This window comes from Miniopterus schreibersii, assembly GCF_964146895.1.
Source record: "Miniopterus schreibersii genome assembly, chromosome: 19".
NCBI classification, from domain to species: domain Eukaryota; kingdom Metazoa; phylum Chordata; class Mammalia; order Chiroptera; family Miniopteridae; genus Miniopterus; species Miniopterus schreibersii.
In genome coordinates this window covers 948,366-963,527 of record NC_138119.1, presented here as the reverse complement: position 1 = coordinate 963,527, position 15,162 = coordinate 948,366, and the positions used below count along the sequence as shown (strand labels likewise).

Below are 15,162 nucleotides of genomic sequence, written 5' to 3'. Positions count from 1 at the left end.
GAAAGTCTGAGACCTCGCTCACACGCCTGCGTGGGCCGGTGGCCTGCGGACGGCGGGACGCAGGGGGCTTCTGACCCGACTTCCCGCACAACTGGCCCTCCCTCCTCCTCACAGGAGCTGTGGGCACCAGGGCCTCCGAACCCAGGGCGGTGGCACCTCCCCCCAGGCTCTTCCACACACTTGACCTCAGCTGGCTTCTCAGGACAGAGCAGGAAATCGTGTGAAGTCCACCTGTCCACCCGGACCGCCCTGTCCCTGTCCTCACTGGTACCGCATCCCAACCTCCCAAACATGTCCTCCCACCAGAGACCTCGGCCCCCGCGCACGGCTGTCCTCACGCCCGGCCACCACCCAGAGTGACTCCCGGCCATGCCGAGGGCCCAGGTTTCCTTAATGCGTGTCACCTTCACCTGGACTGGCACCTCGTCTCAGACACCAGGGACCTTTATGGCCCTCACTCATCCCTTTTCTGCCTCCAAATAACACTTCCAGTATTTCCTTGGTCGGCCTTCCCTTCAGTGTGCTCGGTATACGACATTCTTGAGCCCACGGCCGCCTGGCCAGTCCCGTCCAGTGGGCCTGTCCCTCTTTTGCTCCCTCTCTAACCAGCTCAGACCCCAGGGGCCTCCTCCCAGCAGCAGCACTCTGAGTAACACCCGCCGTCCCTGCCCACTGCCGGCAGCTGGCGAAGGGCCACCCCCGGATGTGCCCAGCTGGACTCAGCGAGGCCGAACAATCGTAGCACTGTGGGGAAGTCCTGCACCAGAGGGGCAAGGCTGGCACGTGAGGTCCAGAGGGGTCACTGTCCTCAGCATTGCCAACCCCCTCACGCTGGCCCACCAACCCTCCCACACCCACAGCTGACTTTCCAAATCGCCCCTTTTCCAACTGCAGCGTCCACCCCACCCTCAGCTGCTAGCCCCCTCCCACCTCACAGCCAGTGTGAAAACTCCACGGCACAGGCGCCTGCCCTCCACCCAGCTGCCCTCCCGGCTCCGGACACCCTCGAGCCTGTGGCCTCACGTGCACCCTCTTGGGCCCCCCAGAAATCTTTTGCTCCCCATTACTGTCTCACCTATTGGCTCCCTACTGGCTCCCAGGCAGGCTCACGTTCCCAGTCAAACGCACTCTCCTTCCACCCTGTTTCCTTCCTGCCCTGTCTCCCTCTCTCCCCACTGCACCCCCACCTCCAAGCCCAAAGTTCCAGAAAGGTCTGTCCACACGGGCTCCGTTCCTCACCCCACGCACCCTGAAGCAGCTGTGGCTGAGGTCAGACACCTGCGTGTGCTTCCTGAGCGCGGCCGCCTCTCCTCCGAACATCTCCGCGCGCTCATGACCCCGCAGGCCTCCGCCGGCGAGTTCCCTCGGGCTGGCTCCCGCCTCCCCCACCTGTGTGAGTTCACCCGCCTGTGGCTGCCGCCTGCACGCGGAACAGTCTCCGGCTGAGATTCCCAGGTCCCTCCTCTGAGCTCCCAACGCCTGCGGCCAGCTGCCTACTGTGGGTACCACACAGAGCTTCAGGGGCTCAAACCAAGCTCAAGGCCTGACCCTGCACGTGGTCCTCTCAGGAGCTGCACCCCAGCGAAGGCCTCTCTCAGCTCCCTCCCTCCACGAGGCCTTCCTGTCACCTATTCCTGCCCCGTGTCCCCTCTGAACCCAAGTGAACTCTCCCCTCTCCAGCCCCAGGTCAGCCCCGCTTCCCGGGAGGCCTTTCCTGAGCCTGTCAACAGTCAACAGTCAGTCCCTCCCCATCTGCACTCTGTACCACATCCCCTCCTTTAGGGCCACACCTTGAACAAATGTCTCCTCCCCCAGTGGAATGTGAGCCCCACGAAGGTGGGAAATGGGAACATTTCCCCGTCTCCACTGTGTTCGCAGACCCAACACAGCGCCTGCCATACAGCACGTGCTCAGTAAGTATCTATAAATAAAATAACGACAAGAGCAGACATTCCTGACCTACACATGCCTTCCACTCGGCTCGTGTCCCCAGTTACAGGTCCCTTGTCCAACCAGTGTAATCAAAATACTGGAAAAAAGAACTTTCTAAATGGACAACCCCAGTATTACAGCATTGTTGGTGCAAACAGAAGATCCACAGAAAGGAACCTCGCCGTGGTCTGACCACAAATCCCTCCCTGGGCAGGTCTTGGCGCAGGTCTTGGCGCAGGTCATGCCCCAGGCCTGTAACTTCTTTAGTAAAAGGTTCACCTTTGCCTTAAGCAGCCCTGTCCATTGTTGTGTGCCTCTAGGTTAACACACCTTTGAAATAAGTACACCACCCTCAAACCAGCACTAAATGCCTTAAAGAAAGCACAAAACTGTCACTCTTGGGTCATCTGAGATCTTGCGTCCTGGCAGATATGGTCACTTTGGCTCAAATAAAATCTTACAAAAATTCTTTACAGGTTTAGAATATGGCAACAACATAAAAACATGCTGACTTCAAAAAATTTCTCACCTCCAAACCACACTGAGGCCAGAACCAGCAATTCAAAAGAATGTAATTCAAATTTTTAAATCATTGACCAAAAAGACTCCATTTCTGGGTCTTTTAAAAAAATTGTCACCTCCAAATGTCCCAAAGCAAAGAGCACCAATGTCATAAGTGAACTAGTATTGACCATGTGTCTTAGCTGTTTGTGCTGCTTAACAAAACACCACAAACTGCGGGGCATAAAAACATCAGAAATTGGTTGCCCGGGTCGCAGACTTCACATGGCAGGGGGACTGGGAGCTCCGTGAGGTGGCGTCTCCTTTATCAGAGCACTAACCCCATTCATGGGGGACCCACCCTCAAGATCTAATCACCTCGCAAAGGCCCCACCAACAAATGCCACCCCTTTGGGGGTCAGGAATTCAACATGTGAATTGGGGGGGACACACATGCAGACCACAGCGGTGTGACATTTGGTTTGACTACCCTAGATGCTTACAACACGGGGTGTCTGTTCAAAGGTTTCATGTGTGTACATCATTGCAACCTGCCCTTATCTTCACGCTCCTATCAACTACACAAGTATTGATTTCAATTGCAGAAATATTGATTTATCTACGTCAGTAGCCGAAACGCGCATTTAAAGAGTCTCTATTTGCAAACTGTAAATCATTTGTAAATGAGCACTGGACTGCAGAAGATATTTACCAAACCAAACAAAAACTCTACCCCCAAAATGGCATGCCTGCCCCCATTCATTCTGGGCTTTGTTTGCACTTTCATATGGGAGGTACACTGCAATTATTTGTGTAAATACTCATAAAATGTCAATAATTAACCAGAGATACTTAACCCTCAGTAAAGAATAAACCATCACACTCCCCCCTTTGGGCTTTTTATTCCTATAAAACCTGTTCAGCATCTAATCAAATGCATACAAAGCCCTCCGCTAACTAGTTTGTTTTTAGTTTTTATTGTGTGTGTGTTTAATTCTGTGTGGAGAGCTGCATCTTTTAAAAAGTAAGGAGAATTACAAGCAAAAATCATTCTACCTCTTTCTTTTCTGGGCCCCATGCTCCGGAACCATTAGCATGAGTGTGAGTCTACAGGGAGCCGCCTGCGTCAAGTCAACCCACCTGGATAAGTTCCCTGTCCCTGGTGCTGCTTCTTAAAATTAAGCAAATGGTGGAAAAACAAAGACTAAGCCGGGAGGTTAAGGAACCTGTACCCACAGGACTAAGCCGCTGGCTCCTTCTCTAACAAGAGACAGTTCCTGAGACAGAGGAGTCGCTACAGTCCCTCCCCGTCAGTTAGGACACTAAACTTCAGCCCTGGCAGGTGCGGCCCAGCTGGCTGGGGTGTCGTCTGTGCGCCGGAAGGTGGCAGGTTTGACTCTGTCAGGGCACATCCCCAGGTTTCGGGTTCAAACCCCGGTCAAGGGGAGGACAGGAGGTAACTGGTAGCAGTTTCTCTCTCACATCGATGCTTTTTTCTCGTTATTAACTTACAATAAATAAAATGAAATTTGGTGTAGTTAATCTATGTCATGCACATTTTTTGGTCTATTTACAATTGTTTATTTCCCTGCACAACTGTCTGAGCTGGGCTGTCTGTGGGCCTCCTCCCAGAGCCCCGCTGCTCCTCTGGTTCCCGCCCCCGTCCCCCAAGCCTCCCCTAAGCAAATCAGCTGGTCCTCGAGGGCCCTGTGGCTCAGAGCACACACAGCACATTTTATTTACTTCATAAATGTTGCTTCCTAGCTTCTCACCCCACTGAAAACTTTTATAAAGAAGTCTTTGTTTTTGAAACTTCTGAGTTCCAAGGACAGCCGCTGGGTGTTGGGCAGACCAGAGGCCTGAGCCAGGAGACAACAGTCATGGAAGGTCACACAAACTCAGAACCTGACAGGATAGCAAGGGGCTGGACTCTTATGCCATTTAAGAGCCTGTCTCTAAGAAAATCAGTATTTCAAATAAAGCACCCTCCTGTGCCTCAGGGGCATCCCTGTGAGTGCGGGCCATGAACTGGGGCAGAAGGGCACCTTGTCACCTGGGGGCTCCGGAAAAGGAGGTTCCGCAGCCACCCTCTCCCCCACTCCCAACAGACTCGCTGCTGCAGCCCTGCTCGTCCTTGCTGGAGGGGTCACAGGAGGAACCGCTTGGCTTGGGACAGCACTTGGCTCTCCGCCAGCACTGTGACATCAAGGAAAACCTGGACAGAGCAAGATTTTTCCAAATATGTTTTGTTCCTTTTATAAAGGAATAATTGGGACACCTGCCAAGCCACCTAGGAAGTCAGAACCTAAGGAGAAAGAGGGCCTTCTCGCCTCCAAACCATCAATCGGATCACCTCTGAGAAGTCCTGAGGACACGGGGCCAGGACTGAGGAGGGGCTTTGCTGGATGGCACTAGGCCCCTCTCGTTGTCCTGCTCCCCACATGAAACAAGAGATGGTGTTGAATGGGTTCAAGAACTAAGCAAACCTCTGCATCCTGTCAAGTTTTTAGGACAAATTCCACCCAGCTAGAGAGACCTAGAATCAAACCCTAGTCTGTCCTTAGTGAGTGGCATGGGCAAGAAGAGCGTGACCTCTCTGACTCATGAGAGGGGCTAGGGAGGCCTACGGGCAGGTAGTCATGTGCTCAGGTTGGGCTAGTGCCCCCAGCACAGCTGCCACCGTGATAAATCACGTAATAGCTGTAAATTTCTTTGCAACAGGATGTTGTCACTGCTGTCACCCATGGGTGAGGTCTATGTCTCTGCCCCTGGGAGGCTGGGCTGGCCTCGTGCCTGCTGACAATCCACTCACTGGAAGAGGCCGGGAAGGTTCTGCAGCCCAGGTGGGCCTGGAAAGACCTTCAGCACCTGCTTCCACTCTCTGCGGTGTTGCTGGGAGACCACCAGCTGTCTAGTCCACTGGAGGCCACGTGGAACACCAAGGCTGCCCAGCTAATAGGCGACACCACCAACTCCCAGCCCTGCTGGTGAGCTGTCGGGACCCTCTGTCCAGCTGACCCTCCAGCTGGAGGCAGCCACGAGGGAGCCCACCACCAGCTGAGCAACCGCCTGGCCATCCACAGGAGCAGGAGAAAGAATAAATCACTGTTTTCAGCCACTAGATTTGGGGAGTTTGTTATGGAAAATAGGTCAAAACATCAGTCACAAAGGACAGCACCTGTTATCAGACCCTTTCCTGACCCAGAAACGCAGCCCCTCTCTCCCCATGGCGCCCAGGCTGAGAGGGACGGAACATCTGCTCTGAAGCAAGGTGCCCATGTCTCCCTGCCTATGACCTTTGGCGTGGATGTCCTGCACCTCACCTTCACCCGGGATGGGACTGGGGCATCTGGTGGCTTTGAGCATGGTTTCTCTTCTGACCTCCTCGCAGGAGGCGCCATTGCCCTACATTGCTCCCAACTGCACTGTTTCCCTGTGAACTTGGCAATTCTGTGCCCAGTTCAGTACTGGACTTGCCGCTATCACACAGCCAAAAACCTAAACACACATATGTGTTTCCTCGAACCACCTCATAGGCCAGTGAGGCGATGTGGCTTCAGGTGACCTCTAGTATTTACTGCAAACCCCATGCTTCAATCTGGGGTAAGTCCTATAAAAGGACCCAAGCTTGGCCCTCAGACTTGGTAACATGAATCGTCCAGGGCAGCATTCCCAAGGCAAGACATTTAAACGCACAAGACGATGCAGAAGCCTGCCCATCACATCCGATGCGGGGGGGGGGGGGGGGGGGGAGGGTGCGCAAGCAGCAAAATGCTAAATTTTTTTTAAGTACCTCACTGGGCACATTGGCATTTGTAGAGAGAAATATTAGAAGGTCTCTGCCCCCAAAACTGGTATGTGGTTTTGTCTGGGAGTGAAACTGAGGAGGTGGCAGTGGGGAAAGGGGAGGAGTGAATTCTCATTCCTCAAAGCACTGGCTGTTTGTAATGTATTTTATAATGAGTAACTTAAAAACAAACAAACAAAAAAACACTAAAGGAAGAGCCCTGAGGCTACAAAGCATTGTCAAGTCCTCAAAACCACGAATGTCTACGGGTTTGGTTGGGAGGCTCGAGCTGGATGCTGGGAACCTACCGCCTTTGCTCCGGGCGCTGGGCCCTCCGGGGAGGACCTGGCTCCCACCCCACAGCCTTTCTCTTCCCAGGTCCTCCCACAGGACATGTGAGAAACGGATGCTCAGGAAACTGCAGGTTTTAGATCTGAAAAGCCCACAAGTCTCTCTCCATCGGAGCACAGCTGGGGTCTCTGTAAGTCCTCAAAAGAACATGTGACAAGTTACAAAGCATTTCAGTTCACAACTGTCTCACTATTTTTACACGCCTCCGAGGGAATTATGTCCCTAACATGTAACACTTTGTAAAGACCGTTTATTAATTTGTTCTAAATTTTTCATTCAGTGAAAATTCCTTCTTCCTCCTATTCCACTGAGTAAACATGTGCCAAACAGGGAGAAGTTTTCTATGCCTTCGAACTATACTTCTTAAAGGTTTTAAAGTCTCTCTGAAGAAAGCAAATTAAATTAACTTGACAAGACATTCTCCATGTCACCAAAATTCAAAATTTAGATCAAAATCAAAGGATAAACCTACCGATGTCCAATTATTTCCAGGGTAGTCATGGCAAGATACAAGGGGCACCAGCCAAGCCCAGGCCAGGATCCAAGCAAGGGCTCCCGAGGGCTAGACAGGTGGGCACTGCAAGTTGAGGGGGGCTCAAGGTAACATCAGAGAAACCAGGGTTGAAAGGTCAGATAGAGCCCTGAGGAGGGCTAACGTCAAACCAAAAACACAGCAACTCAGCCAAGAAGATCAGACAAGGCAGGAATGGGTCAATGGGAGGAGCCAGCGAGGTTGCACATGGATGACAGAAGCCAGCAGTAACCAAGCAACGGGGGAAGTGTGGTACCTGCAGGTCTTCCTGCAGGCCTGGCTGTCCTTGCCCACTGGTGAGCAAGCTCGGATGGGAGTCGACACTGTTACGAAAAGGAAACCAGAGCCCTGAAGAGACTCTGCCATTGATTAGGTCCAGGGTGCAGACACTGGGATTCGCCCAGGGATGCTGGGTGCTGCCTCACCAGTTTCTCCAAAAAGCTTTTTTGGCAATCCCAAAGACGATGCTTGGCGAGTCCAGTCTGATTGTCCATCTTGAAATAGATGTCTAAGGAAGTCTTGGTCACCCAGCCCTCTTATCAAATGTAATGGAAATGCTTTTCCAATTCTCTGTGGGGCAAGCAGCCAACTTCCTAACCTGTCTGATCAGCAAACGGGCTTTGGAAACCACACTCTGTTGGCTGCTGTGCAAACTTCTCAGAGCTGGGGGGGCTGCCCACCACACTGCCCCCCCATCCAGAGCCAGCAGGTGAAAGTGAGCGCAGAGGCCTAAAGCCCCAGCGGCCTGTGCTGTGGCGGTTACTTCTTATTGGACCTGCTGCTCTGAGGACCTGCTTTCCAGCCCAACTGCGCCTTCCACACTTCCTCGGCACTGGTGGCTTTGTCTCAAAGTGGAGAGAACGGGTAGGAAGTCTCCTTTTGGCATCTGCCCAGCCAGCCGCCCTCCATTAATGTGGATCCTGCGTCCCCCAAACACCAGATGAGACCCACCGACGGAGGTGCAGGTAGCTCCTGATCAATCCAAGCTCCCTCCATGTCCCCTGCACCTGCAGCCCCCATGCCCAGCATGCTCCCCATGACCTGTGGCTCCATCCACTGGATATGTGGTTTCCAGACAATGGGCTGTGACCCCCGGACAGCTGTTGAGTTTTTCAGAACAAGAACAGAAACAGACACAGAGCAGAAACAGAAAACAGGATGCAAAGCACAGTTTCAGATACACGGGTACTTATCTCCTGGGTCTCCACATAAAAACACACCATGTGCTGTGCTGTCACCAAAACTGTCTACAGTGCTGCTTCTGTCCACACCCAGCGCCTGGCCCCTGGCTGCCGGTCCCAGTGCCCCACTGCTCAGACTCCCTTCCTCGTGGGCAGGAGCTCTGGTCAGACTCCCTGCTCACTGCCTTCCCAGGCCCTGGCCTTTTACACAATACACAAGCTTCTGCTCACGTAGCCACAGGACTGTAGCCACAGGGCTGCCTTCTCCCTGAACAGACCAGTGTTCTGAGAAAGAAAAAAAAAAATGCTTTGCTGCTCCAGCCTCCTTTCTAGGTCTGGGACTTGCTGGGAGCACATCGTCTCCCCATGAATAACCACAGAGCAGCAGGACTCGGTTTCTTTACGAGCCACCTTTCATCTCTGATCAGGAAAATCACGAGCACAGTCACTCTGGAAATACCTCAGGTCTCCTGACAAAATCCACCTCCTTCACCCGATGTGATGTGTTCTTAGTGTAACACACTCGGTGCCTGACACCCATGCCAGGTGAATACACAATGTGCAGTCCAAGCCTGTCTCCCACCCGTGAGAACAGTGGCCTCTCCAGCCCACTCTGCTGTCTCTTCCTCGCACAGGGTGAATGGAAAGAGAGACAGCACCGCCGGGTAACCCTGTGAGCCCGGTGGCCTCCTTGCCTCGCCCGGGGAAGAGGGCACTGGCTGTCCAGCACAACTTCGCCCCGGCCCTGCCCTCCCTTGTCCAATCGCCCACAGTTTCACCCAGACAATTAATTCATTATCTTTCTCTGCAGAAAAACTACTTTTCTCTGTCTTTTCGCAGACTGTTCACTTGGCTTTTCTCAACTGAGCTGTCAGAGGGAAATGAATCCTCCATCTGTAGGGTAGGGATAGGCATCTGAGAAGAGGGTGCAGGGAGACGATGATGTCTGAAGGTTTCTTAGAAAGCCAGCTGTTCAACTTCTTCCCTCCAGGGAAGGCCAGCTTGGGGGTGGGGGGTGATGCAACACTGGGGCTCCTCTCCAGCACAGAGGAGGTGGGCAGGTCTAGAACTGCAGGACAGCTGTGCTAGGCTCCAAAGGGCAGGTCACACCAGGGCACCTGCACCTCCTCTGGTCACCTGGTCATTGGGAGGCCGCCCTCCACCCTCCCGAGTCACACTTGCTGCTCCCCCACCCCTTTGCTGGGGCCACTCCTAGTCAGTCCAGCTCTGAGCTAGAGCTCTGGTGGCTCCCTGCTTGCAAGGCCTCCATTTATCTTGGTAACCAAAGTAATCTCTCCCCCATGGAGATTCCAGAAGACAAAGGAAAGAGCAGGCCACCTCTTGTGTCCATACTCCAGGGTGGGTTCAGAAGGCCCAGCTTCCTTGGAGTTCGCTATAAAGTTTTAGCCCCGTGACCACTGCCATTCCTGGGCCCCTCCCAGTGTCTGGCTCTAGTTAAAAAGAGCCATCGCTCTTTCCAACACTGTAAAGGCGGCTCAGAGAAAAAGGAATGGCTCACCGTGTAAAGAACTGTGCTGGGCTGAGCAGCTGGGGTGGGCCTGCCGCTTGAGGCAGGTCAAGCATGTGCCAGACACACAGGACAGATTCAAACTCTGGAGGAGGTCATGTGGCCAAGGGAGCTGCAGGGGTGGAGAAAAGCACCTCAACCTACAGTATCCTCTGGGTCATCTAATGGCAAATACACTAAATCTGTGGTTGCTCCAGGTAGTTTCCAGTTTTCCAGCTTGGCAGGAATACACTTTTCTCACTTTAAGGAAAAGACAAACAAGGGGGAAATTCTCTACTTCACACATGGCACCTTAAATCACCTCGACTAGCTAAAGGAGGAGGCTGCTTTCTGATCCACACCGTGTGCCCACAGGGCTATATGTCACTTAAACACACACACAGCCCAACACCCAGTTCTCAACTCCACGCAGGCCAAGCAGAGTCCATAAAACGACAGTGCTCTTCCTACTTTTCACTTCAACTCCTAACATCCCCACGAACATTCTTTGTCCTCCAGTGGGTATCCAAGTCATTCAAACTCTCGGAGGGCGCTCTGGAAGAACCAGTTTATAATTTCACATGCCAACGTGCACCCCATCAAGGCTCGGATGTGTGCAGCTAAGACAACGCCGGCCAGCAGAGCAACCCTTTCCTGAACTTGGACAGCTCGGTGTTCCCACCAGCAGGGAAAGGCTGGCGTTCTGGATCCCATTTCACAGCTGGGCAAACCGAGGCTCCAGGAGTAACCAACTTGCCTGGGTAGCGCAGTAAACAGAAGCCCGTGCCTGCCTCTGACCCTGTGCCCAGTCCCTCTGCACCAGGCTCTTCAGACTCGGGGCTGTAAACAGGACCCATCCCAGCGCCGCCTGGGTGAACAGCAGCTTCTGGTTTTATAATGGGGGGGGGCGCTGGAGAGGGGCTCCTACCCACCTGATGGGCCTGTGTGCCAGCCTCCAGCCAGGCTTTCCCTGATGCCCAAGGAGCCCGCCCCTGCGTCTGAGACCGGGGGCGCCCAGACGGCCCAGGAGCGCGAGCGGGACGCGGAGACACTCGGCCTGGACCCACCTGCGCGGCCCGCGGGCCGGGATGCTGCCCGCCGCGCACCTGCCGGAGCCACCGCCCCGCGCTCGGGACACCGGGTCTCGGGAGCCCGGGCCGCCCCCGCCCCGCCCCGCCCCGCCCCGCCCCGCCCCGCCCCGCCGTGCGACCCCGTCACCTGCGCGCGTGGGGAGCCTCGCGGGTCGGGCGCCCGCAGCTCCCGCCCGGCCCGGAGGCTGGCGCCGCAGGGAGATGCTCGCCGCCCGCGCAGCTGCCGCGACTGCGGGTCGGGTTACCGCAGCCGCTCCTTAAAGGGGCCGCGCTCCGGCCGCCGGAGGGGCGGGGCCGACCTTCCGGCTGGGACCCGGGCGGGAGGGCCTCGGGCCGCGCTGTCCCCTGCCCCTGTCCCGTCCCCGCGGGCGGGCGGCGGCTGGCCCAGGCGAGTCACCGCGCCGGGTGGGGACGGCCCGAGCGCGCGTCCTGGCAGTACCTGCGCTCGCCACGTCACCGGCATTTCGCGCAAGTTACGAGTGTCCATCTGCCGTCACCGCCGGGCTCGGGCCGCGTCGCCGGGAAGCGGGGCGGCGCTGACCCCCGGCCCGGCTGACTCGGGCTCCGCCGGCGCAGGTGCCGCGGGCCGGGCAGGGGCGCGGGTGCCACCCGCGCGGCCCCTCCTCCCGGGAAACGGCCCGGCCCGCTCCCCCGCGGAGTCCCGAGTCCCGGGGAAGGCGGTGGGCATCGGGCCGCCAGCTCGGAGCCCCGCGCTGCCCAGTGCAGAAAGCCGGCCCGCAGCAGCGCCCCTGCCCTGCCCTGCCCGGCGCCCCTGCCCCTGCCCTGCCCGGCGCCCCTACCCCTGCCCGGCGCCCCTGCCCTGCCCGGCGCCCCTGCCACTGCCCCTGCCCGGCGCCCCTGCCCCTGCCCCTGCCCGGCGCCCCTGCCCCTGCCCGGCGCCCCTGCCCCTGCCCTGCCCGGCGCCCCTGCCCCTGCCCGGCGCCCCTGCCCCTGCCCTGCCCGGCGCCCCTGCCCCTGCCCTGCCCGGCGCCCCTGCCCCTGCCCCTGCCCGGCGCCCCTGCCCCTGCCCTGCCCGGCGCCCCTGCCCCTGCCCGGCGCCCCTGCCCCTGCCCCTGCCCGGCGCCCCTGCCCCTGCCCCTGCCCGGCGCCCCTGCCCCTGCCCTGCCCGGCGCCCCTGCCCTGCCCGGCGCCCCTGCCCCTGCCCCTGCCCGGCGCCCCTGCCCCTGCCCCTGCCCGGCGCCCCTGCCCCTGCCCCTGCCCGGCGCCCCTGCCCCTGCCCCTGCCCCTGCCCGGCGCCCCTGCCCCTGCCCCTGCCCGGCGCCCCTGCCCCTGCCCCTGCCCGGCGCCCCTGCCCCTGCCCCTGCCCGGCGCCCCTGCCCCTGCCCCTGCCCGGCGCCCCTGCCCCTGCCCCTGCCCGGCGCCCCTGCCCCTGCCCCTGCCCGGCGCCCCTGCCCCTGCCCCTGCCCCTGCCCGGCGCCCCTGCCCCTGCCCCTGCCCGGCGCCCCTGCCCCTGCCCTGCCCGGCGCCCCTGCCCCTGCCCGGTGCCGGCGCGGGTCGCACGTGCGGCTGCCTTGAGCAGAACCGAACAGAACAAAGCAAGGGCGGTGCGTGCGGGCTGCGCGAAACCGCAAAAAAGATCACAAATCCATCTTTGAAAGAGCTGAGTTCTAACGCAATTAATTAGCAAGCACCGCCATTAATAACGTAGGACAGTCCTTTGTAAGAAACGTCTGCGGATAAAGCTAACATGTTTACCTAGCACACACATGCACACACACGAGCACACACACTGGAACTGAAAGGCCCGCACCCAGGCAGGGAAGGGAGGTCCTGCAGGCTCCAGCGCATGGCCCTGCTCTCCCCAAGGTTCTCTGGACACAGCAGGGCGCCCTGTCTGACCACAACCTGCCCCACCGGAGTTTCTTCAGTGTGCAGAGACCTTGACGCCTGTGGTCAGCCCCACAACTGCCTCACGCACTCCGGTAGCTACTTCCTAACTCTGCGTGGGCAGGGCACTTGCAGGTGAGCATTTGTGGGGTCAGCCCTGCAAGGCCACGTTGCAAACGGGACCTCAGGACTCTACCTCCTCCAGGTCACTCTATGCCTGACTCTGGGCAGACAGCTGCTCTGTTTTTTCCTGAGGCACCATCATTATTACCTTTGCTATGCGTGTTCTCTAGCACCCACAGCAAGGCCAAGGCCAAGTAAACCCACACAAATCCACTAGGCTCTCTGTCCCATTACACTCCTTCAGGCTGGGCCTCCAGAAATGCATCGAAGTCCTGGGATGACACAGCGCGAGAGCAAATACACCAAGCCCTGCGAGACAGGAAAGGAATTCTGTAAATATCAGTTGAATCTGGAAACTTTTAAATTCATCAAAACTCAATGACCTTAGGAGGTAGAAGAAAATATCAACTGCCTTTTTTCCTATTTTAATGCAGCTCAATTTCTTTAAAAATATCTGTTCCATTATTCACATTTTAAATCTTTAATTATTCTTAACTTTCTTTTTACCAGCACTCCCCTTCCAAGGACAGTGCCCCAGAGGCTGTGTTTACTCTCTGAAGCTTTTCTGCGTTTTAAATATAAGGTATCAAAGTGAACTCCACTTTTTATATATTTTTTGTTCATGAAAACAGTTCAAAGAAACAGTTCACACAAAAATGAAATTGTTCATCCACACTTAAAAAGAGGGGGGGAAATACAAAAATTCTTCTGAGGCAAATTCTTCTGAAAAATTTGTTTCCACAAATTCCTAAACTTCTAAACAGAGCCAACTGTTTGGAAAACGGAGACCCAAAGCTGCTTCTTTCTAAAACAACAAGGTAATTAAAGCAAACATATCCTGGAAAACTGCCTCAGTTCCCCACTGTTCTGTTAGTGAGAGTATCAAAAAGACACTAGCCATTTTGATAAGGCTGATTTAGTAGACAATGCATAACCCCGGCACTGCTTTTTTATCAGTAGTTTCAGTGTACCAAGAATTTTTGGTAAGTTTTTTTGGGTATTTAAAAGTTCTGTCATTTGTTTTTCAGAATTTTTCAAGAAGAAACTATTTCGGTATATTAAAGTGGTTATCTCTGGGACAGTGAGATTCTGTGTCTTCTGGGTTCTTTTTGCTTATTTTAGGTGATTTTTTCCTATAATTTATTGTAAATTATAAATAATTATTAATAGGTTATTATAAGTTAATGTAAATTATAATTGATATTAATTATAAAAATTAAATAAATTTTTATTTTTTACATTTGATCTTAGCTGAAAGGCCGAGAAGCAATAAATAATTTTCAATTTTAATGAAATAATACATATAACTGAAAAATTTCAATGGGCATATGAACTAGTTGAAAAATAAAAAGAAAAAACGGGTAATTTCTTGTGACATTATTCTTTTCAGCAAACATGCGACCTCCCTTAGGTGCCCCAGTCGAACTCCCTCCTAATGTCACTAGTCTGTTCATGCAGTACTGGCACTGTTGCCAGCACACTCCGTTTGTGCCATGTTCATGGCTTAACGCAAGTTCCTGTGTTACACGCTCTACATGGGAAGTTAGACGCATGGAGACTGAGAGTGGTAAGTACTTTTTATACAGAAAATGCACACGCTGCCTTCATATCTCCTACTTAAGGCCCACATTCTCTGCACTTTAGTAAAAACAAAACATTTTTGCTCTCCAGTGACAGTTTTGAAAAATTACCCATTGCCATCTCTTTTTAAGATACTTTTGTTATATTTTACAACATTCTAAGTTTTTTATTTTAAAAAGAAGACAGCCTGGTTTTAATTTTTGAAAATCATCTGGTGGGGATCTATCTTCCACAGGAAAGGTACGCTCCTACTCTAAGACTTTAAAATTCTCCTTGACAGAACACACCAGGTAAAAAATAACTTTTGAAAGACTGTTACAATTAAACATCTTTGAACTTTGTCAAATAAATATATTCCAAAATAAACTGTCGAGTATCTCAAAATGCTAACACAATGTTTAATAGCCAAAAACTGGGAAGAAATGGACTGTGGGGTAAGGAAAATTTTAACTATTAATGCTATGTGTGCATAACATGTTAAAAACTATAACATCGATCATGGAAAGACCATCAGGATAAGAAAATTTAACTTAATCCATGTAGTTTTCCTCCAATCAAATACAAATCCAGCATTTCACAAAAAATAGTATATACCAAGTTAAAATAAAATGTCAGAATTTTTTGTCATAGAAATGATTTCTTTTTATGTGGATAGGAAACTCACTTGTTCTTTAACCACTTAGACACAGGCATCGAGGTCTTTAGACTCGGACCTTGGGCAACAACCT

General features: G+C 54.0%; 1 protein-coding gene across 16 annotated transcripts in view; it reads right to left on the bottom strand.

The window, feature by feature from the left end:
- LOC308548598 (TLC domain-containing protein 4-like) overlaps positions 1 to 15,162 on the bottom strand; it is a 46,405-nt gene that overhangs the window by 16,158 nt on the left and 15,085 nt on the right. Inside the window, exon 1 of one of the 16 annotated variants that reach the window (XM_081120302.1) lies at positions 11,322 to 11,480. The exons of 3 other annotated variants lie outside the window; for them this stretch is intronic. Coding sequence is in view for 2 of the 13 variants with exons in the window: in XM_081120303.1 (XP_080976429.1) it covers positions 1,249 to 1,320 (72 nt within the window). In the remaining 11 variants the exon portion in view is untranslated. Of the gene's footprint in view, positions 1 to 1,248; positions 1,505 to 6,528; positions 6,703 to 9,803; positions 9,919 to 10,723; positions 10,945 to 11,009; positions 11,249 to 11,321; positions 11,481 to 15,162 lie in introns of those variants that run through there. 12 more of the 16 variants (XM_081120304.1, XM_081120298.1, XM_081120306.1 and 9 more) reach the window with 12 other exon arrangements.